This window comes from Camponotus floridanus, unplaced genomic scaffold (assembly GCF_003227725.1).
Source record: "Camponotus floridanus strain SB8 unplaced genomic scaffold, Cflo_v7.5 scaffold7, whole genome shotgun sequence".
Lineage (NCBI taxonomy): Eukaryota > Metazoa > Arthropoda > Insecta > Hymenoptera > Formicidae > Camponotus > Camponotus floridanus.
In genome coordinates, this window is record NW_020229838.1 from 1,737,452 (window position 1) to 1,761,359 (window position 23,908).

General features: G+C 39.9%; 1 protein-coding gene across 7 annotated transcripts in view; it reads right to left on the minus strand.

Annotated features, from left to right (window-relative positions):
- Positions 1 to 4,547: 4,547 nt before the first annotated feature.
- LOC105256683 (polypyrimidine tract-binding protein 1) overlaps positions 4,548 to 23,908 on the minus strand; it is a 360,732-nt gene continuing 341,371 nt past the window's right edge. For 5 of the 7 annotated variants that reach the window (XM_025413636.1, XM_025413633.1, XM_025413635.1 and 2 more), the window contains 8 exons: positions 22,908 to 22,966; positions 19,515 to 19,743; positions 17,946 to 18,193; positions 15,682 to 15,715; positions 13,984 to 14,076; positions 13,490 to 13,706; positions 13,257 to 13,398; positions 4,548 to 12,996 (listed from right to left, as the gene is read on the minus strand). In XM_025413636.1, coding sequence (XP_025269421.1) covers positions 12,928 to 12,996; positions 13,257 to 13,398; positions 13,490 to 13,706; positions 13,984 to 14,076; positions 15,682 to 15,715; positions 17,946 to 18,193; positions 19,515 to 19,743; positions 22,908 to 22,966 — 1,091 coding nt within the window. In that variant the 3' untranslated portion in view covers positions 4,548 to 12,927. The remainder of the gene's footprint in view (positions 12,997 to 13,256; positions 13,399 to 13,489; positions 13,707 to 13,983; positions 14,077 to 15,681; positions 15,716 to 17,945; positions 18,194 to 19,514; positions 19,744 to 22,907; positions 22,967 to 23,908) is intronic. The other 2 variants (XM_025413634.1, XM_011266821.3) reach the window with 1 other exon arrangement.

Sequence of the window (23,908 nt, forward strand, 5' to 3'; positions counted from 1 at the left end):
AGAAAGAAGGATATAGGGTACAGTACATATATATACATTGAGAGATAAGAGTGTATATATATAGCATGTATATAGTATACAGACAGATGTAGAGCTACATAGATATACAGAACGCTAGAGGTACAAGTAGAACATGATAATATGGAATATGAAATTATAGAGTGCCACTAGACTTAGTTATGCAACTTGTCGACAATACAAAACGTTAGTACGGTAATGGTCAAGCTCGTCAGAGATAAACGCGACGTCCATCCGGTGGAGAGAAAGAGAAAGGGAGAGCGTTTAATTTCTCAATTTGCGCAAAATATAATTCCTTCAACGAGATATGCATCCTTTATTCGATAAATATATCTTATTTATATATATATTTTGCAACAACGTGTTGAACAATCTTTTGTCAAACAGGAATCTTAATATATTTGCTCGATCTTCCTTAAAATCGTTAATCACTATAACTAATCGCTTTAATACTTTTCCCTTTAATTTAAATATTAAGAATAAATAACGATTTAATGTTCGATATATATGTTTACTAAAATCCACTGCAAAAATAAACATGGATGGACATCGAGAGTGATCTCTAGCGTATCGGAAGTGTATGTGTGTATATATGTTTTTATATATATATATATATACCTGTGGGCAAAATTTTGTGCAACCTGAGCAAAACAATTGCATCAATTGCACAATTCCGATCGCGCTCGCAATCTCGACTTGATCGATCGACATCGCGGCGGAGACACCACCAACGCACATATAAATTACTTTGTAGATCGACACGCGATCCGCTTTCTCTTTCTCTAATACCATATTAAACGCCACTTGCTTCCTTTTATTTTTTTTACTTTCTCTCTCTCTCTCTCTCTTTCTTTCTCATCACTCTTCGCACATTCTTGGTTTCTTTAAAAAGGTAATGACGTTGATCCCATAGAATACAGTGTTTTAAACATCTAGGCACAATTCCTAATGATTGTTTTTGGCGAGCTCTTGTGCGCAAGAAAATTCTCCTCCCTTCCAAACGGATTTCCGCTTCTTGATCTTCAAACGCGCCGAGGGTATCTTGTATGTTCAAGATACAATATCGTAGGAGTTTTTTTAAAAGAAGCGCATAATTAAGAAAAGAGGATAAATCCTTAATCGAGATCTTTTTTATATTTTTCTGATTATGTGAGAGATATGTGAGAATTTGATTAAATTGTTCAAATTGTATAAAAGATATCAACAAAATTAATTAATAATTCAAATCTCTCGTTAAAAATAATTTAGACAAAACAATCATTTATATATTTTTTAAAATATATTTTAACTTTCAAAATCTCGATACTGCAAAGAAAAATCGGACAATTAATTATGCGCATCTTTTATATTTTTCTGATAGCAAAGATATTTCGGACGCGTCGAAAAGTACAAAATATTAAGTTCAATCACCTTTTTTTCCTGCGTAAATCGTAAGGGTCGCCGCGTGTACATGGATCATCGCTCTAGATTCGCTGTTTTTTTCGATCCACATCAACGCGGTGTTTTCTCGAGCGAAAAAGTACTATAGTAAAAAAAGAAAGAGAACAAATAAAATAGAACGGGGATCATGGAGCGGGGAGTATGAGGAAGTGCGTAAGGGGGCGACATAAAGCGTTTCCCCTTAATGTGTATATAATATATATATATATATATATATATATATATATATATAAATGATAATAATAATATAGGGATATATCACTCCTTCGAGGATGAAAAATAAATCGCATTCTGAATAAATCAGCTTGAAGCTCGTTAAGTCGCCCCCTCCCATCCCCAGAATCGCGCGACGCGAAAAACAGTTCAGGGAGAAGAAGGGAAGAAGGTGTAAGTGGCCGGAGATACACAGAAAGAACACAAAAAACGGATAGGTTTATTTTTTTTCTTTCAATCGTTTTTCTTGACAAATCGGATTAATTATATGTAGGTATATGTACTTTCGTTCCGCTCGCTCGCGAAGTCTTTTTATTCTCGCTTCGACACTCGGTGATATCGGGGATAAGATAGCCGGGGGAAGGGGGGAGGAATGCAAAAAGAAATAAACATGTGGGAGATAATGTGATAGAGGAAACGATAGAAATTCGCAACACTATGTAAATGGATGCAGGAGGCAGAGGGAGGAGGGGGAATAAAGGGATAGATGATAATTTCGGTTTAAAGTCGTCGCTTCGTTAAAACGAGATAAGTAAAGAACAGGCAAGGACATACGACAGTTACTTATGAGCCGCAAAACGCATTTAGTTATAACAAGAGCAAACATTGGTCGCGGAGCGGCAACAGCAGCACTCATAATAGTAGAGTAATACAATAGAATAATATAGTAATGATAAGAATAGGAGTATAGTATTATATAAAACTTATCGATGTGTGTATATATATATAATAATAATAATATATGCATAGAGAGAGAGAGAGAGAGAGAGTATGTGAGAAAGATTAAGAGAAATAGAGAGAAATATATGTAGATGAAAAGAGAGAGAGAGAGACAGACAGAGAAAGAGGGAGAGATAGATAGATAGACAGATAGAAAAGATACAACATAGTTATGAGATAGAGATTAAACGCAGATTTATATGCGATCCCCATTGCTATTAATGTCGAATACGTAAAAATATTAAATATGTCCTATTTATGTTTCTTTAATTTTATTAATCTTGTAATTTAGTCTTATGTCAATTGAATAAAATTAATAGGCGAGCAATGCGGACCGTTTTCTAATTTTCTAATAGAGGCACAAAAGATGCGAAGCGGAAAGAGTAAGAGTTACAGTGGAAAGTGATGAATAGAGCGAATATAATGAGAGTAGTAATGGTGATGAGTAGTAGAGTGAGAGTAATGATAGAGAGAAAAATAGCGATATATTGCTGAAAGAGTGACAATCTGAAGAAATTAAAATTGGGAAGATTACATAGAATTGTACGACCTAAAAAGTATTTCTAGCGAAGAACAGTCTCCCTCTCGGCACATAATCAAATGCTTCGTTAATTCTAAGATAAAAAAAAGAAGAAAGAGGAAATTCATTAAACGTAAGAATAAGATAATTATATTAAGAGTAGATTAATTAATAGTAATTAGCGCTAAAATAACAGTAACAATCGCAGTGGCGATGATAATAGCAACCGGCGACAATTAAAAGGTATAAAAGTAAGATTAAAAGAGTAAAAGATAAGAAGCGCAGAGTAACGCAAAAAAAAATAAAATCGATAATTTCACAGTGGGAAGAAGTAGTGAACGATGATAATACCGATAATGTCAAAGTCGGGGAACGGGATACTCATAAGACGTTAATGCAGACAGACCTGGAAGATGTATAATCGAACCGCTGGCATGATATGTATGATAGATTCCTAAGATTTTAAATATTTCGTGATATATATATATATATATATATATATATATATATATATAATATATATATATTTTTTTTATATTAAGAACGTGTGCATATAATGTAGAACATAAAAGTACTATTAATGCGATGAGATTCGAAGAATAGTATATATCACTAATTTATATAAAAATACGACAGCATCTAACACACGTTTCCGATTAAAATTAAAAATAAATACGCAAAAAAAAAGGATAGAATGTTATCCTGTCCTTAGCGGAAAATAAGAAAAAGAAAAGGATTCCTTAAGAAAAAGATTCAAGGAAGCCTGCATCCGATCGACGCATCGATGATCGTTGTAAAGATCGAAAAGCGCCTCCAGATCTGTCAATGGAAATTCGAGAAAAAAAATAAACGGGGAGCAGGGTCCAAGAGTCGAGCTATAAAAAGGTCGTGGGCGATAATGTTAATAATATCGCGTCGGCGTATATTGTACGTGTGTGTGATTTCCTTTTTTACGTGTGTAAAGCGTGTCGCGCCAAAGAAGGCACGTGGAAGATCGTCAATCGTACGTGATCACACGTGTCACAAATCCTCGTGTATATGTCTGCGTATGTCTGTGTATTTTGTATAAATATATATTGTGCACGTGTACGTGATAAATGCGAACGTGTGGATGTGCGCGCGTCTCTCGCGTAAATGCTGATCGATAATAGAAAGATCGTCTCGCCATTTTTTTTTTCTTTTTTCCCGACGATCTGAGAATCTCTTCTCCCTTTTACTCCTCCTCTTTTCTCCAATGCTTGTCCCTGATTGTTCCTCTTAATTACGTCTTTTTCCCCTCCTACTTATTAACGCGCTTCTCCGCACCTCGCTATTCGCATCGCGGATGTGCAAGCGCAACGAACGAAAAGAATCACTCGCGATCTCCGTCTCCCTATCGATAGACTAATCCCTAATTGAACTTACTAAGAAAGAGCTTAACCGTAAAACGCCCGCTCTGACAATGGTTCTCGTCGAAAGAAAATTGTTTGCTTTGCCGGAGACGAGCTGATTGTGACTTGCAACGCAATTCCTGGCCCATGATTGGTTTTCTCTCTCACATATATCTTTCGAAGATTTATCAGTTTTTAAAGCGTGCCTCGCCGATCGATCGATATCCCGATGACGCGATCCGCGTAGTTTCGATTTATCGGATCTATTGTTTTTTTTTGTTTTTTTTTTTCAAAAGTGGAAGATGCCTGCGAGTTTGATATAACGCGCGGATTTGTCATGTCATCAGCTGTCGATCGGATCGAAGAACGACTGTGAGACAAGGGAAAGAAGGAAGGTACATGCAGAAAACCAAGGATCTTCCTGGGCACGGAATTTGGAAAGTTCGAGAGTTGAAAGGCAGAGCTGACACTTGATCGACTTGGAAGTTTTTGCGAACAGGCGAAAAAATAGCTGGCAAGATTTTTGCCGATGAGGCGTTAGAAGCGATATCGAAGAAATAACATATGTACAAACCTGAGATTTTTTATGAAATTTGAACGCCAAAAATGGTGAGAAAAATATTACAAATGCTACTCTATATAAGCTTCGTGATTTTGTGAAACAAGAAACATATATTTATATTTGGAATACTTTTTTATTCGCGCTAGCAATTTTTATAAAATAAGTTTCATTATATTATTAAGAGGCAATTGATAAAATATGAATTTGGGCACATCTCGAAGACATAAAACTGTCCATTCAATAATTAATGTATAACCGACTTGCAAGAGAAACATCAATCTATTTATCGATCTAGACACTTTCGGATAAACAAGTCGCGATAACGACGCGAATCGGAGACGAATGACGTATATTTTAGGTCCATCTTCTTATTTACATTTATTGGCTGCAAAGCTCGCGAATTGGAACGCTACACGTTCGCCAGTTCAGTGAAAGTCTCTCGAAGAAAGTCCACGATTGAAAGTCTCGATTGCGAAAAGGTTAAAAGGGATGGGCCGAATCGGGAGGAAAAGAAGGAAACATGAAAAGGGGTAGTTCGGTGCGTAGGCAGCTTATCACGGCTCGGAGATTCCCTTCGTCAATTGTCGATATAGAGAGTCGAGTGATTGTCATTTAACTATACACATTACTTAGTCTGGAGGCTTAATTAGAAAGGAGCTACTACACGATTCTAAGACACTACTTAACTGGTTTTTTTCTTTTTTTCACACCATTAAACGCACCTCTTGTTACAGAAGAGATCGCGTGCCTCTCTTTCCTCCCCTTTCTTCTCATTCGAACAACATTTCCCATCGAGCTTAACGACTACTGCTTAGTAATTAATTTCTACAATTCTCACCAACTTACAATATACGATTAGCGTATAAGAAACAGTTAAATCATGAGAGATGCATGTAGCGTATCACTTATGATTTAATTGTCTCTCGTACGCTAATCGAAAAAAAAAAAAACAAACGTATCCTACATTCTCGATCACGAGGGTATCGTCTCATCTCAAGAAGGGGGAGGGGGCCTCTCTCCTTTTCGCTGTTTTTTTTTACCTCGTAAATTAGGCTCTATTGAATTGTACGTTTATCTACAAGTTTGTTCTCGCGATACTTGGCCATATCAGTGTGACGATAGCGATATAGGCTCGATTCTATTCCCACCGATGGCTCCATATCAAGATCTCTGCCTTCACTAATTTCTTTTAACCATTTGAGTGCCACGGATTATCGTAGCAATATGCTTGAAAAGTGCCAAGTGCGATCGTTCTATTTTCTTACGACAATCGTCGCAGTTCTTCCGATTACCTAACATTTAATATTCTAAGTCAATCGATTTGAAAATCAATTGAGACGACGGGCTGGCACTTTTCGACATGAAAAGGAAAAGCATTCAAACGATTGAAGTAAAAATTCACCAATAATTCAGGGCTAAAGGACTGATCCCTCTTCTCCCTCTTTCACGGAAAATCACAAAGTCGACGACGGTCGATCATCGGAAGAGTGCTCAGCCATGTGAATCTTATCGTGTCCATCGTGAATTTTATTCTGACAATTTAAATTATCGTGATTTTTATAGAAATAAGAGTAGATAAGAAAATCATCGAGTCGCTCAATCAATAATAATAATCCATTTACATTTCTTGATATGTAGAAGAAAACTTACACTTTGATTTCCTTCGTAACTAAGGAGATCAAGATAATAAAAATCGATCATGAAATAACAAAAAAAAAATGTTATAATTATTCTTTCTTAAGTACCGTTCTTTGATGAGTGCAATTTAAAATATTCAAATTTAAGAATTAATAGCTTTACTAAATTTCTTCAAGAAAAATATTAATGATTCTATTAATGTTTTTTTTTAATTCATTCAAGGATTTTTTAAATTGTTATCTAATAATATATAATTATTTTACATTTAATGTGAACGATCTTTCTTGAAACTATTTTGAGATTTTTCAATCTTTTCTATAGAATATCCATCGATTACAACCGACTCTCTTATGGCTGATGCTCTATTCCGAAGATCTCTGTCACTTTCGCACTTTTATGTCTTTTTAATGCTTCTCTCCTCTCGCAATAAACTAAAGTATACTTATTTTATTTTCGAGCTGCGTCCCTCCCTATATTTACGCGCATGTGTATAAATGTTGAAATGTGTATGTGTGTGTTTTTTTTATTGCCAGTCATCTAAATGTAATATCTCAATCATTTTCTCGATATCAAAGAAAGGAATTGTTCGTGACAATGGTAACTTCTGTCATAGCTGATTTGCGTCTCCCTCTCTCGGCGTCTTAATATGGAAAAAATTTGTAATAAAAAAAGAACAACGGAAGAGACTGCGTCGATTCGCGAGCCGACAACGATGCATATCTCGCGATGTTCTTAAATTTGTTCTTTCTCTCTCGGTGTGTGAACGACGCCTAAGGCCCCGATTAGGCAAGCAGACCACATTTCCTGAATTTCAACGATATATTTACGATATATTTACGATATAGCACAGATATAGTCATTTAAAACTCGTCATATATCTTATACACCTCGCGCGCCTCCGTTCGATCGCGTTACGTGTGTGTGTGTGTGTGTGTGTGTGTGTGTGTATTACATGCTCCCAATTCGCCCTATGTGTGGTCTCTTTTGAATTTTTCCCTCCGCTGCACACATTATACAATATATTTATATAGATTAATCTCATTTCATTTCATTTCTAATTTATGTGATAATTTGTGTAACACGTTAGTAACTCTATAATATAATAATATAGACTTATCCCTTATTAATAAAATATAGATTATCGGGATGCAGCCGTTGCATTTTGGACACACCTGTTACAATGCGATATATCAAATATATAGTAGATATAAGTCGTGTGAATACGATGTGTATGCGCCTGTGTAAATTATGTGTGTATGTGTGTATGTGCGACTCGCGGAGTGTGTCTATATGCTTATGTATGCTCGCGTATATATATATACATATATAGAGTTTATGTATACCCTCTGCTAAGCTTCGTCTACTACGCGTGGCTCTCTACCAGACCCCGAATTTCCTTGGTCAGAGTGCGATATCTCACCCGCGTCACCTTTGTGATCCTTTCCGTCCACCAGAGTCGATGAATCGAGCGATAGACGATACGCAAGATTCGATAAGAGGGAGAGACCACTGCTCGTTAACATAGCTAAGTCGCACCACTCTAGTCGAACGTACATCTTCGCTCAATGAGATGGTTATCTGTTCATCAATCAATTTTTTCGTAACGAAAATTTTTCATGGCACTCCCGTCGATTCGCGCGGGGCATCATACTCGATCGGAAAATCACTCACGATCCCTCGGATTCCGAATCACTCTCCTCGCGCGACAAAGTCTGCGGAAACTTCGGAGTCTGAATAATCTACGACACCATGTAGCGAGTGCTGGCTACTCCAACCCTCACCTCGGCCCCCCTCAACCTAGCTAGTGATATAGTCGATCTATCTACAGGGTGCCGCCTCTTTTTCTTTTCCCTTGCTTTTGCGCCTATCACGCGAGGACCGTTTGAGCCGAAAGGAGGAAGGCCGCGTATCGTACGCGTTCGGTGGACGAATCAACCGAACAGTTGTGCGATTTCTAACGTCGGGCACCCTGTAGAGATATACAGCTCCGTATATAGCTGCCCCGTTTCCGGTAATTCTACTAATAATAGTCCCTTACGAAGGAACGAAGTTCGCGAAAACTTTGGCAATAACGGGAAGAATCTCGCGACGCGATTCCTCCCTCTTGCGAGCAAAAGAGCTGATTGTCACCATTAGCGTGGTGGATTGGCGTTTTTTCGCAACAAAAAGAAACATTTGGATTTTACATCGGCTAAAAGGAAAAAAAGGGAAACACTGGATGCATACACATAGATATTGTGTGCGTGTGTGTATCATGTGATTCCGTGTGGGTGGACGCACGTCATGCGCGTCCACAGGAATGTGCTAAGAAACGAATGATCGGCATATGTGTAGTGTTCGGCAACTTGGCGCGAGTATTGGGTGCTCGACGTTGCAACTCGCGGAAAGGAATACAAGAACTCGAGGTCGAAAGTAAACGCCCTGTACGAGCGTTGTTCAGGTACAGTTTAGACAATATCGTGCCGAAAGTATGATTTTTTTTTCACAAAAATTCCTGCACGGTTTCTTCTTTTCTCTTCTTTCCTCTTTTCCTTCTGTTCCATCGAAAAGACATAAACGTTAGCGCTACAAATATCGCTTTAAAAAAACTGCATGCAAAAATGATTTGAATAAAATAAATGAAACAAAGTCAAATTACTGTAAAACCAAATACAATTCTGAAATGTCTCTAGGTCGATGTACAATAAAATATAAACGAGGTATTTAAAACGTAAAAATAAGGTATAGCCCATCCGGCGAAGTATAAACTATATCCGCTGGAATCTGTGTGTGCGTCTGTATAAATGATCGTGTAGATTGAGTTATTATTTGAGGTATACGTGTGTAGGTTCTCGCGTGAATGCCCCTCGTGCGATAAGTGTACTCGGAACATGCGTCCGGTTAAGAATGTATAAATGCAGTCCAAGTAAATAGCGTAGTATCAGAGGTCCGAAAAAGATACAGATCATAGATGCAAAGACTGGCCCCTTCGCTCATGCCGGCTACTCGCTACGTCTCTAAACAACTAGCTCTGATTGGTCGGTACTTCTCGATCGGTGAGACGCCGATCCCAGGGAAACGTTATACACGCGTATATTAGGGGGGAAAGCCCTGGGAATCGGTGCTCGCGACGATCGAACAAGGATATCCCGTTCGCACAACTCACTAAGAGATCCCCGTTCTAGAGATTAAAACGGCTAAGCCTACTTTGGCACACAAACAGCACACTATGCCCGGGCCGGCATTCGCTTTGTTTTCACAGTTACGTCACTTCCCTGCCATGTACGGGTTTGTTTGCGCGTTTAGGCTTGAAAACCCTTCCCGTTCCTCCATATAATTTTAGCCGTCTCAAAGTCGTACGATACTACACTTTTCGTGAATACGCCCCTTTCTCACCTTTACCCTTTCTTTCTTTCTTTCTCACTCACTCACTCACTCACTCACTTTCCCTCTGTCTCTTTCACATGCTCTCTTTTATTCTCGTCCTTTCTCTCTCACTCAGTTATTCCTCCGCACAATCCTCTTCCAACACGCTCTCTTTCGCTTTCTCTCTCTCTACTTCTCTCTACGTTCAGTTATTAGTTATATCAGTAAAATTTAATTGACTTCAACAAAACGTCGATTAGACAAAAATCCACGAGCTTCACCGGGATGCGCGCGCGGTATGTTCCTTTTGGTGCGATTCTCGATCTTTGATAGAAAGGGAGATCGAGGATCTTTAGCGAAACTCCATCTCGCACGACTTCTCGGCAAGAACACTTTTTAAGCTCCTCGAGGAGTTGACCGATCGGTTTCTACGGCTTTGCACGCCTCTACGAAATCCCTGTAAATACAATTCTACAATTCTAACTTGTTACCTTTTGTTTTCCTCTTGTATCTATGTGTGTATGTGTGCATCTCTGTTGTCCAAGAAACCAACGACGCAAACATATTCGCGTAATCGGAAAATGATTTGCCTCCTCGAGTATTTACCCCTCGCGTAAATTCCACACATACTTTGATACTTCTTGAAGATATTCGCTTACTTTCACGGCGCACATCCTCTCACAACCGTCAATTTACTCAAGGAATGCTTCGATATCAGGAACTCTCAATGGGATATGAATCGAGATTCGCCGCGCAATAGACCTATCCTTCGCATAAAGAGAGGCCCCACTTGCTCTCCCTTCGCGTGGATATTGTCTATAGTCGCGAATCATCCTCGAGGCGTCCCGAGCCGTACCCGCCGATCTGCTACAAATAGTACCAATTCCCCGCGCGCGCTCCGCAAATCTTTTAATTAGCGATATGTTCAACGGTTCACTCCTTCCTCTCCTAGTCAATTACTTATCTAGTCGCTTACTATACGATTAAGATCCTAACACATGCCTAAGCATCTACCGTAACTAAGAAATTTGCGCATATGTACTATTTATACGCTGTGTTTGTGTTGCATACATAAATTAGAGGGCGGTCGATAACATTTATCTCGCGCGCGGCGCGTACATGATTGTGTATATGTGTATGTTGTATGTCTAATTGCATAATTGTACGGTCTCATAAAGAGATAGATCATGTATGTGTGTTTGTATGTCTGTATGTAAGTGTGTGCGCGCGTGCGATAATACTTATTTCAAACTGAAACGTAGAAATTATAAAAATGCCACTTGCGACGACTATGCGACGACGTACGCGGTCGCGCCGCGTGGATTCCAGAGCAGGGGGGACTCATCGAGCGATCGGGCTCCGCTCGATCTCTTCTAAGAAGCGTTCGACTCCGCCGGATAGTCGAGAATACTGGAGATACCCTCGAGAGCGAGAGACTCGCCCTCGAAGAAGCATAAAACGTAGGCAGGTCGAGGGAGCCGATAATGCGTTCGGAGTCCTCCGAATGAAGAATAGCTCTCAGCACGTAGTGACTTTAAACAATTGCTTTGTATTCACGAACGGATTGATCAATTGTGTCGATAAACATCATCATTGTTGGAGCAAATCCGCAAGAATTTTGAAGAGAGACCAATTTGGCGCTTCCAGCTATCCTCTCTCTCCGTCTCCTCTCCACATTGCTATTTAATAATCTCGTGACGCAAAGTCAACGAGGACGATCGGTTTATTGGCGGAGTAATAGAGTACCTCGTGAAAGCATGTAAAGGGTCCCAACGTAACATTGGCCATTTTCTTTACTTAGACGCTCGATCGAAATACGCAGTTTCCGTCATACTCGATACTGTTCGTAGCGTCATCGATCATATTGTCTTGCTCTCGAACGGAACGGAAGCCACGAGGAAGTACGGTCGCGCGATTTGTTTGGTCGTCCGAAGAATGAAGATTGTCTCGCGGGGAAACGCTACTTGGTTTGCTGGCCGCCGCGTCACGCGCGTGATCGCACGACTAGATCGCGCGACATGATAGTCGGATATACCTATTATTTTTCTTTTCCTACTCTCTCCTCTATTCTTTCTCGTGTCCGCTCATCGAACCAACATATCGACGATTGGAGACTTACTTTCCGAAGACCCTGCGATATATACGGAAGCCGTCGCGCGAACGCGCGCGTGTCCGCTTGTCGCGAGACGGTCGCCCTTTGTGTCCACGCAATTTTGAAAAATCCTTAATGATAATTAGAGTAGCGGTCCGAGCCGCGCAATTGTGAATTTCACATACAATAATATATATCTTATCTTCCCTAACGTAAACTCTGTATAAGAGTCGAGGAATTCTGTTCGTCAAACTATTTCACTTCCTCACTCCTGTTTAATCCTCATTTTTCTTCCCTCTCTTATGCGTGATTTCTTTTGAAGAGAAAGCACAAGAGAGGAAAGAGAAATTAGAATTAAATAGGAGCGCGCGGCTGCCAGACTCTTCATTTTAGTTGCCTCTCTCTCTCTTTTTTGTGTTTTCCTCTTCGCATAACGGTCCTGGCTTTCACAAGAGAGACTGATTGCTCGATCGATCGCGAATGGCTTTCTTTCTCTTTATCTTCACCATTTCTTATCATTAAAAATCATCTCATCTGTTTCTAAAATTATGAAATCGTCGCGTTAACGCGCTCGAAAGCCAGCACCGGAAACTACCTTCGAGAAGGCCGTCGCAATTTCGTCTCTTCGTTATTTAGCTTCAGCGCTTGCAGCCCTGGTACATTTCGAAACACCCTAGCAACCTTCGTATCGACAGAATTGACCGGATGCGGAAACACGTTTGTGCCATAAAGATGTCCCAACAACAGAGAGCAAGGTCTCGAGAGCACCCTAAGCTCACTCGGACAAGGCAACACCTGTCCGATTATGCTGCTCCGGAGTTCAAATGCGCAATGCAGTCCCGTGTGGGTTTCGCGTGCAATACAGCCGGCCGATAACAGCGTTGCAGGAACGGACGAGCACTATGCGGATCCAACTGCGAGACCATCAGTCGTAGACCGAGGCGGGTGACCAAAGGGGAACTAGGGCGTAGGGCTGGTACCACTGCTGCTCGTGCGGTGGCGATTCTTGTTAGATGTTGCTCTTGGAGAATGACACCCTGAGGTGATTAGACTCGCTGAGCTGGTAGTTGTGCATTTTCTGCGAAAGAGAAACAAAGAATTGATTTTAAATCAGCTAGGACTTACTTTCTACATTTTTACTGAAATTATCACTTCACACAAAATGTTAAATTTTTTTATACTCTTTCGAAAGTATCTACGATAAGCGCACACTATAAACAGAAGCAATGTACGTCTTCTCTTTTATAACGTGGTCACGAAGAATTTTATTTCTCATCGAAGAGAATTAGGCTCATCGTTTCTTACGGGACTAATGAGCTAATTGCGAAAGCTACTTACGATCAACGCAGCCACGGCGTCGTCCATGTTAGGCATCTGTATGAGAGCCATCTTCCTATCCTTTGGGAAGAACTTGAAGGCTTTCACGGTGAAACCATTCTTGGTAAAAGCGTCCTTGATCTCTTCTTCAGCTACCGTAGCCCTGAATAAAGTAAATCAAATGCCGTTAAAAGTAAAAAAAATGTAGCGTCCGTTGAATACGGATCTTACTTTATCGTCGCCGGATTACTTACGGAATGTTTGATAAATGCAGGGTTGCGCTCGGCGGGTAGATGTTCTGATAATTTTTCGAGCCGGGTTTCTTGAATCGATGAAGAGTACTATTGGTATAATCCTTCGTGAGGCCCGCGTCCGGCTGACCTTCTTTTGGCAATTGGACCGTTTGATGCTTACTAAGCATTACTTTGATTTGCTTCCCAAACACTCTTAACTTGTCCATATGAGTCAGCGCTGTCGTAAATTAAACAAACAATATTAATTAATCACTAATTATAATATATACATAATATACATAATATTATGCGTATTATAATATAATTATAATGTTATAAATGATATAAAACTTTTCATCTTTTAATTTTCAACAACGAAAAAATATCTTTTATATTTTGAGCTTTATAAAATGATTCATCTCTCGGGGAGGATTTAATGTATGAATTGTTTACGGTGATGTGAAATGTGATTTCAAATCGTCGCAGGTGTCGCGTTTCGCGAGACGTGCACTCACCTAAAAGCGCCTGATGAGGTTCGGCCATCTGTATTAGTGCCGAGTCCTTCTTGTTGTAGAGAATCTTCACACGCTGTACATCCCCGTAAACGCCTATATGCACAATATATGCAAAATTTTTTCTTTAGTAAACTCGAGTGGTTACGGTATATTGTGTATTCTTTTATACAGGCTGCGCGTCTAAGGGTTATCGAAGATGAACGGGGCAATATTCGGTCGATCGAAATCGGGATACGATCGGATCTAAGATTCGGGACATGCAAGAGGCGAGCGATTCGGCTCTTATTTCTAATATAAAAAGTTTCTTAGCACACAAAACAATTTTATTATGACATTTCCATCTTTACATTTTAAAGTAAAACATGCATCGAGTTAATCTTTCTTTTCACATTTTTTAAAAAAATAGTGATTTCATCAAGAAAAAAAAGAGAAATTGGATGAAAAAATAGAAAGATTATTACTCTGTAAATAACTAAATTTCCAATTTTTAATATTTTGACAAATAAATAAATTTGTGTTAAAATAAAATGCATTACAAAAATTAACGACAGAACAACACAGTTTTTTTACACAGAGAGTTTAATTCATTTAAATTTTACATTTCTCGCTATTACGTAACTGCGTAGTTAAGCTGATGAAATTTTCGCTAGCGCGAAAAACCGCAAAAAAGAATGTGTACGAAAAAGAGAGAGAAAGATGGATAGAAATTTTCATAATTTTTAAAACGCGTTTTTCAACATAGTACGTGACTTTTGTACGTTTGTCTGTAATTATCCGGGAAAATCTGCATAACAATCGCAGCTTACAGAAAAAACACGACGGCCGAGTCGCACGCCTCGTTAATAGTGAGTTCCTATGGAATTACGTAAAATAAGCGAAAGCTTACGTAATATTAAGGTTGTGTGGAACTAATATTAATAAAAATATTAATGAAATAATTTAGAAGAGAGATGCTTGGAAGTAGAGAATGTGGGAGAACGTGTGTTCGTTCGTGGTGGCCGACAGTATATGGCGCTGTTATTATATGACGATGGCGATGACATATGTATATGACGGTGATCATGAGTTGCGAATGGAATATAGCTTGTAGTAATAAAATAAGTTGAAATCACGAAAATATCGGAAGAATACGGATTAAACGTTAAATCATAGAATATATGTTATGGTGAATGTTTCACGAGAGTAAACATGATTTTAGAGGAAGAATGACAATGCTTTCGAGTTTTAGTAAGTTGCTAAAAAAAAAAAAAGAAAAAAAAAGAAAAGAAAAGAGAAAAAGAGAGAGAAACAAATATAGAATCAAATTAAATTTAAAAAAAACCCGGAAAAGAAGGAAGAAATCTTTTCTCTTCGGTATGACGTAACTTCGAATGTGACAATCGTGTGTGAGAAAGATTTTACGTTCGTGTATGTCCGTGTGAGCGGTGTTATTGCTCAGATTGCGAACAATATTCACCGGATTGACCGGAAAAACTCCAATACATTGTCTTTTTGCCTATACATATCCTGTGTTTCTTTTCTCCTTTTTTTATCTTAATCGCGCGTGTATCCGAATGTGCGTGTTCACGTGTTACGCGTCTGTGTTTTCGGATCGTGTGGCTATGTGTGTGTGTGTGTGTGTGTGAGAAGAACGCGAGAGGGTGTAAATATAATAATTAATAATGTAATATAATTAATAATATAAATGTGGAGACGTACCAAACAGGGTAAAGAGAGCGTCAGGCGTGACCATCTACACAGAGAACAGACAGAGTCCAGTCAGTAGTCAGCGAGTATAATAGGATTCAATGTATAGTGTTGGCGAAGCGCACAAGATTCGCGGTTTCATCGTGAAAAATTTGTAATATCGAATAGAGGGGGAGAATACGATCGACTCTTCATGCGAAGAAAAAATCCGATTACTTTTATTTTTACATCGTATATTACATTCATTCGATTTGTCGCAGAGAATCAGAGAAAATATCTCCTTGCTTCGCGAAACTCGAAAACGAGATTCGCGAGGATGATCGGATCGGATTGTACGAAGCTTGTGCGCGACGCAACGATAGTAGTACACATAGTTATAGTACAGTAGTGACAAGTTGCAGCTGCGAAGTGTGACGCCGACACACAGTTTCTTGCCGAGACGACATTCATCATCCTGCTGGTTGTTTCTTACTCGATAATGTTCATATTTTTGCCTTTAAACGTTTATGTTTGTATGCAAGAATCGATCGCAAGAGCATCGGTATAAACGTTTCTATGACGAAAAGACACAAGGTATGACTTAAACGCGAATACAAATAGATGATAAGAACACATGATCCTTAATGTGCATCTATAAGTTGTATCACGGATTGAAATGTTTGAGATAATAAACGTCGTCTCGCAGGAAGTAACGTCGTAGTCGACGACGCTACGAATTAATTAGGGCGCAGGATGGTGACGTGGGAGTGATTTGTATGTGTGTTTCGAAAATGAGCGGGGCAAAGTAGGACAGAATCGAAGATTTCGTGACGAAACAGGGCACATACGTATCGCGGCTCGATCTTTCCACCCTCCACCCTCTAAGAAAAAACGATCCCGAAAAATTCTAATCAAAAATCTCGATCAGATAAATTCTGCATCAAATCAAAATATATGTCATGCATTCTTTTCTTTTATAATTTTCAAACGATCAATGTGTAATAGTCCAATGTCGCGAATAAAATAAATTTCGCAACTATTCTCTTGTGATGAATTTACTTCTCGTTAACGAATATAAATTGAACTGCAATCTCATAGATCTTTAAGTTTTCGAGAGAGGAGATCTTTAAGTCTTCAGTCGTGATTTCGATGGAAAGATCGAGCCAAAGGAACGAGAGACTGCGGGGTTCGCCTACGTAGCACTACATTGTAACTCGCTCGTTAGGCTGTGTAATTATACCTGTTTATGCACGTGCGTATATATACCTGGTAGGCGGGGGGTGGTTCGGTTGGTTGGTCGATCGCGCGTCGCAGCGACACTGAGAGAAATAGCACTGCGGTCTTCTTACGAGGGTTGGGCGAGGTACGAGACAAGAGAGTAGACAGGGAGAAGTGAGAATAGAGGTACAAAGAGATGTAAAGAAGAGGCGGTCGCGCGTACATGTGTGTCGTATGTGCGTTTTGCGGCGGGCAAGGCCTGGTTATGTTTTTCGCGATAGAGACACACCGGAATCAGAGCGACTTTCGCAAAGGCACACATTGCACGACACAAATGCCGTACTACAGGATGTATTATTATTCGCATACGACATATTTATTCGTACGTGGCGGCGGTCTATTTCTCTCAGTGCTGCTCTCAGCCTACTCGACATTCTCCCCGCATATCGTCATGTGCGTGCGTACGTTTAACATTTCGTCTTGCTAAATGCTCACATCGTGCTTAGTGGAATCCGTACACACGTCTCTATATTCGCTATCTGACATTTAGTCTAATTTAGACTAGCTTCTAATTAAGAACGATCAACCAAACGAGAAATCAGACTCGATTTGAGAGACTTAATAATATTATACATTCCAAGATATTTTACATAATACATGATATATAAACTTTTTTTATGCGAATCAAAACACATTTTATTGATGTGCATTAATTAGAATCGGAAAGTTTTCAAATTGAAAATTTTTTCGACAAAAACGAACGGTTAAACGAGCACGACGTTTAGTGGAAGGGAAACTTCCTGATCACTTTACACGATTCCGAGATTGGTGGAAAAATACACGAAGAAAATTTCCGGGGTGCTTCTCGCTAAAGACTACCCACTAAAAGTTCTCGATGAGAATATCGCGAGCAATGATTGAAAGTTTCGAAAATTACGTCGAAAGGTCTCCGTCCATCTTTTCTTCGTGTATGCCTCGTTGAGGGTCTTCGTGGGGCCTCTCTCGTCCTTAGCGTCGAGGGAGCAACGCGTCGGGGAAACGGGAAGGGAGAAGACAGTCCGAATTTTCCGGTTACTTACCTCCTCGTTGAGATTGCTGACGAGTAACACGGCCGACGCCTGGGCGCTTCCCTGCACCCGCACCCCCAAACCAGCCGCGCCGAGAGGAAATCCGCCGAGGCCGGCGAGCCCCCCGGCGGGGGGTACGCCGTTGTACGGGCCGGCCAAGGGCGACGGGAGGCCGTGCATGGCCGCGAAGGGCGTGGGCAGCACACCCGGTGCCCCTGCAATGGACTCTACTTCAGGAAGTTCAGATGACGTTATTATCACTGTTAAACATTGCGACAGGGAAAATAAGCTATAATATAATAACGATTTTAAATGATACAGCGATAATGAGATCGAGAATCGTGGAGAGACTCGCGCCTTTCCCGCCAATTTTCCGGGATACCCGAGAATTCCGCGCTTCTCTCTAACAACGTCGTTTCGTTCGTGTGCCTCTGGTCGAATCTCTTCCGCGGCGGTCGATTTTCTTAATGCGGCCGGATTAATTTTGCGGCTGACCGTCGCGGGTCTCTCCTAATCCTCGGCCATCAACGAACTGTTTGCGCAACGAGATAGGACGCGTAAAGTGGATTACAGTACGTTACAGATTAAACACCAACAACGACGCCGTGAAATTAATTTAACCCAAACAAGCGTGTCCGAACCGAGCGTGTGAGTTTAAATTAGCGTTGTCGCGACGGTAACAAACGCAAAAATCCCGACGATTCGGCGCGCGCGGCCAAGCCGGATCGCTCTCGTCCGGTACTTTGTAATTAATTAATTCACCCGAGGAAATAATTACGACTGACCGACCGCCGCCGGTGAAGTTTTAAACGCCAACAAATTATTTCCACCACTGCGAGATGATGATGATGATAATAATGGTAATAATAATAACAATAATAATTATTATTATTATTATTATTATCATTACTATTATTATTCTGATAATGATAATAATTTAGCGCGTTGTCAAAATAACGGAAAATCGGTATTCCTATTAACATAATTAATTTCAATAGAATATAACATTGTGCGAGATCGCGCCACTAATTGTTTATCAATCTTTTAATTGCGCTTTTCACAAAACTTTAGAAGCTCTCGCGCGTGAAAAGCATAAAAGGAAAAGAAAAACTCCAAATTCATACACAATTGTAGATTTAACGGGGCAATGAATTTTGAAAACGCCTATCGCAAACCATCCATATATTCAACTATTACCGTACTATTGTATAGAGTCGTGCACATTCATTGTTTATGTGTCACATACGGTCTATTCAGAATCGCTTTGGTTGAATTTCGCCCGAATCTGACTAGCGTTTAATGACGATGAATTTTGCACGAGCGTCTATTGCGAATTCTACCCTGCTCGACTAATACACGCCGTGTATTATTATAAAGGATCGCGCAAAATTTTCGCGTTCATTGTTCGCGTTTGATTTTCGCATTTCGCATCCTAATATATACGTTTATAATAAATATACACGTTTTTAAATAATAATAATTCTAAATAAATTGGAATTTATTTGGAGTCGAATGCGGTCCCCTAAATCGGGGGAAGAAGGGCACGTATCTCATAAGAGGATTTTATACGAAAATACTCACCGGGTATTCTGGCACGCGGCTGGGAACCGGCACCCATCAGCAACTGGGGCAGCAATTCGCCGCCAAGGGCGAGCGACGCAGCGTCCAGATTGGCGTCGCCGGTCGGTAGGTTCGGGTTGGTGTAATCCCGGGACTTGTCATTGTTGTACTTGACGTTGAGATTCTGCATCTTGCTGTAATCGATGCGCAGCGTGCAGCAGGAATTGTAGACGTTTTGCCCATCGAGCGACTGCGCAAGAAATCGTGCGTTCTTCATTATTTGCGATTCCAAGTAACGATTAACGCTTTTGTGCTCAAGCTTGGAACACATCATATAGTGACTCACACATTGTTTTATATCAATTCATCTTCCTTGTCTAATTTCTCGAAAAGAAATTTCCCTGTCGTTTTATTACCATTTAATTTTAATTACCATTTTATTACCATTTATTAATTAAAATTTCAATAAAACTGGGAGAGCCAGAGGCCAGAATCTTTATTTACTATTTTGTTTCGAAAACACAGAATAAATGAAATTAATTTCGCGAAATTTAAGAGAAAAATATAATAAAATCTTTTGAAAGAAAAAAACTGTGCAATTATTCAATCGATTTAATAAAAAAGATCAGACACTATCAAGATTGTGACTCAAAGATCGGTCACAAGAAAGTTGGAATGGAAGCTGTAGATCGAAAAGTTTTGAAAAGCCTTCGATCAAGAAGCTTACAAACTTGAAGAAACCCAAGAAAATCGGTTTCGAGTTGTGGAATTTTCAGAGAGATCCGCGACTTCTCGAACCAGATCAAAAATCTACAATCTTAGTCTACTTCTTCTGACTGATTTTGCCACTTTTGGGACTCTATAATGAAATTTATTCTTAATATCACGTCGATATCGCGGGGTGGTTAACGGGGACGCGGGTTTGAGTCGCCTGTTTGAATAGTGCGTGGCCGCTGCATTGTGCACAATGACGCGTGTACATATATATATATGTGTGTATGTATATATATGTGTGTGTATATATGCGTGCATATGTGCGTCCGGCCACGGTCTCGCTTTATATTTACACGAGCTAATGAATTTCGTACATAATTACCGCGTCGGCCCGCGCCGCGAGCCTCCGGCGTGCGCGCATGGCAGCCTCTCTTTGTCTCTCTCGCTCTTTTGTTCTGCTCCTCGGGCGGTTTATTCGCGGTCGAGAGAGTTATATAATCGACGAGCGAGACGAATCGATTTCGCCAGCGAATTTTCAAGCGACACTCCTTTCGCAAGATGCGCGATATTAGACGATATCGATCTGATATTCGCGAATTTTTGATTCGATATTCAACGGTAACAATTTGGAAGACGACAATTTATCCAAAAGAAGCTATCACGGAAATCTTTCGAGTCAAACGAATCGCGATCGTTTATTCGTTTGCGTTGGAAGAAACGAAAAAACAGACTAGGATAAGCGAAGAAAAGAGAGATGGGGGAGGGAGGAGGGAGAATCGGAGAAGAGCGATATCCGCAACAAAGCTAAATTAATTTTCTGTCTTGCACAACCACTGCGGGTGGTGGTTCGCGGCGAAACCGGTGTATTTCAAGCGAATTAATTTTCCCTTTGATCAGCGCGCGGTTTACTAGTTTGCGGCGTCGAGTTTACCGGAGCGAGAGTAAATGGGAAGGGGAAAGAAGAGATTTCGAACACACGGGGGATGAATTCGAACGGGCACGAGAAGTGGCGGAAGTTTCTGGCGAGCTTCCGCCGTTCGCGACTGAAGATGTGTCGCCGACTATGCAAAACGGCGTATTTTACACGCGAGTAACTAGTAACGCAGTTAATTCCGGGTGTAACGGGACGAGAGTGTCCCATTAACCCTTTCGAATACGCGTTTTGTGTGTCAGTCGTTACAAACGAGTTTTTTGATCTCCAGCTTCCACAGTTCTTCAACAAAATTTCGAAATAGCAAAGAGCGAGAAAGAAAGATGTCGTTGCATCTTTTCTTTAAAACTAGGTTCGCTGTGTATATAATTCTGAAACGATTCACTTTAAGTGACAGCGATGAAGTAACATAGAATTAGTACACACATTCGATATATACACGGCAGCGAAATAGCTGCATCACACTCATTTGCACAAAAGATTATCGAGTCACCTCAAACACACGTGACACAACGGAATTTGCTAAAAAAAAAAAAAAAAAAAAAAAAAAATCGCGCGAATATAAGTCACGATAAATATGTACAATCGGGAGAAACGTGTTTAAATAAACAGGAAGAGTTAATATATTTAATTATAGTCAACAGTTTGAAAAAAAGAGAGTTAAGTAGAAATTATATTTTTAGAAAGTTTATAGGGAACATCCTTTATATGGTCTCTATTAAAAAAAAGAGTTGATTAGCATTCGAGCGTACTAGTTTATGATACAACGTGCGTTTAGGGAGTAAACAGACTTTATAGAAATTAGTTGCGCCATCCATGATAGAGAAAAGTTTAAAAAAACAAAAACTACACGCGCGCATCTTCAATTTTTTTTAAGCAATGCCAGCTTTAATGCTGCTAAAAATCTCTCAGCTTTCTTAAAGAGAGAAGGGCCGGGATAGTTTTTTGTCAGGACACGTGATACTTTTAGCACTTTTAATTATAGGGATAAAACGATATTACAGGGATACGCAGGTAAAACAAAAGTTTACGCCAGAGACATAACTCGTGATACCTTAAGCAGCGGCAAGTTTAATGCTACGGCTTTCTCAACCTCCTTAAAAAAAAGAAAAATAGAAATGGTTATCGTCAGGATGTGGCGCTCTTTAAATCACGGGTTAAATAAATGATTACAGGAATGATAGGTAAAGCGGCAAATCAAGTAATATTAATGATAGAGAGAACAAGAGAGAAAAAGAGAGAGAAAGAAAGATACGACATGTAATGCCGCGAATAAAGTCTAGTATCGGTATTGATGAATCGCGTAAAACGCGAGGAATGGATCGATCGCCCATCTGCGGTTCGCGCTTCAAGAATTAATTTGGCTTGCAAAGCAGCCGATATTTTCCATAAATCCGGGGAAAATATCGCATATCGGGAAAACCACGATCTTGCCTCGACGCCGGAATTTTTTCTTCCGTCATCAATCTTTCGATTACGCATTCATCGAGCTCACTTCCTGTAATTAAGCGCCGCATCGCGGCTTTCTTCGCCGAAGGGGATGCGGGTCGGAAAATATTTTCTCGGCGCGAGATATTCTACGAGAAAATTTCGATCTGTCCCGCGGGGATAAGTGAACGCGGCGGATAAGCGTCACGGAAAAGAAGGTAACTTAAAAAAAGGAGGGAGGAAAAAAAAATAAAAGAAAAGGAGGAAGAAAACAAGGGCGTACTGGAGGAAGAAATAAAGTGGAGACCAACGGGAGAAAGCAAAGTCAAGCGGATACTTACGAATTTAGCAGTTTGTGCCGACAGCATATCCGCGTATTGTATTAGTGCCTGGAACGAGCCTGAAACACAGGTAAAAATCGTGAAACTATGTCGTTTGTATCGTGAACTTTACATTGCGTTCTGCAAGCGTAACCATAGCTAATAAATTTGTCGAATACCAACGTAACGTTCGACAGAGTCATTGTATATGTGCGGCAAAATGAATTATTAATAACAGTTAATATATTTTAGAGGAGATATAATACTACATTTTCGTTCTCTAATGGCATATTGTACGATTTTGTAATTTGCGTTGTATAAATAATGGATATGTTTGCTCATTTAATAATGTATTTGTTTGAAACAATGGAGTCGATTATTTTCGCAAAACCATTGCATCGTTGTAGCCAGTTAAAAGAGAAGCAAAAATGGCTTTAAATATACATATATATTTATAGAAACAAATATTACAAAATACCTTCTGTAAAATATTAGAAACATACGTAAGAGCAGTTTATAATCGACGATGTGGCCCTAGATGCAAAAAGTATAAAAGGCCCCGGAAAATCTGATATTCGAGATGGAAAATGGTTTTTTGTGCTAAATCATACGTGTATTTGAAATATCCGAGCAGAGGGCTCGGGTAAAAATGGGTGATTCGTTAATTTAGTGCGTTGCGAGCGTTGCGAGAAACTAACTAACTCTGCCACGATAATACGTTTTTCCCGCGCACAGCCGGAATTGTTTCGTTAGTGGCGTCGGCCAAAGTTCCAGCCGGCGGCTACGCTATTTCATTTTCGAATTTGCTCCACCGTGATAATGGAACTCTTTACTGTAATACGCTAAAGCCCGGGACACGTGCGCGCGGCCGTACACGATGACCGCAATCCCGCTGACAGAGGAGCGCCTTTTTGTTTTTCCCGAACTACTCCGTACGGGATTAATCCCGCTTTTGTGCGAATTAAGAGAAATATTCGATTAAATATACGCTGCGTAAAAACGTGGCGTAATAATAAATTATA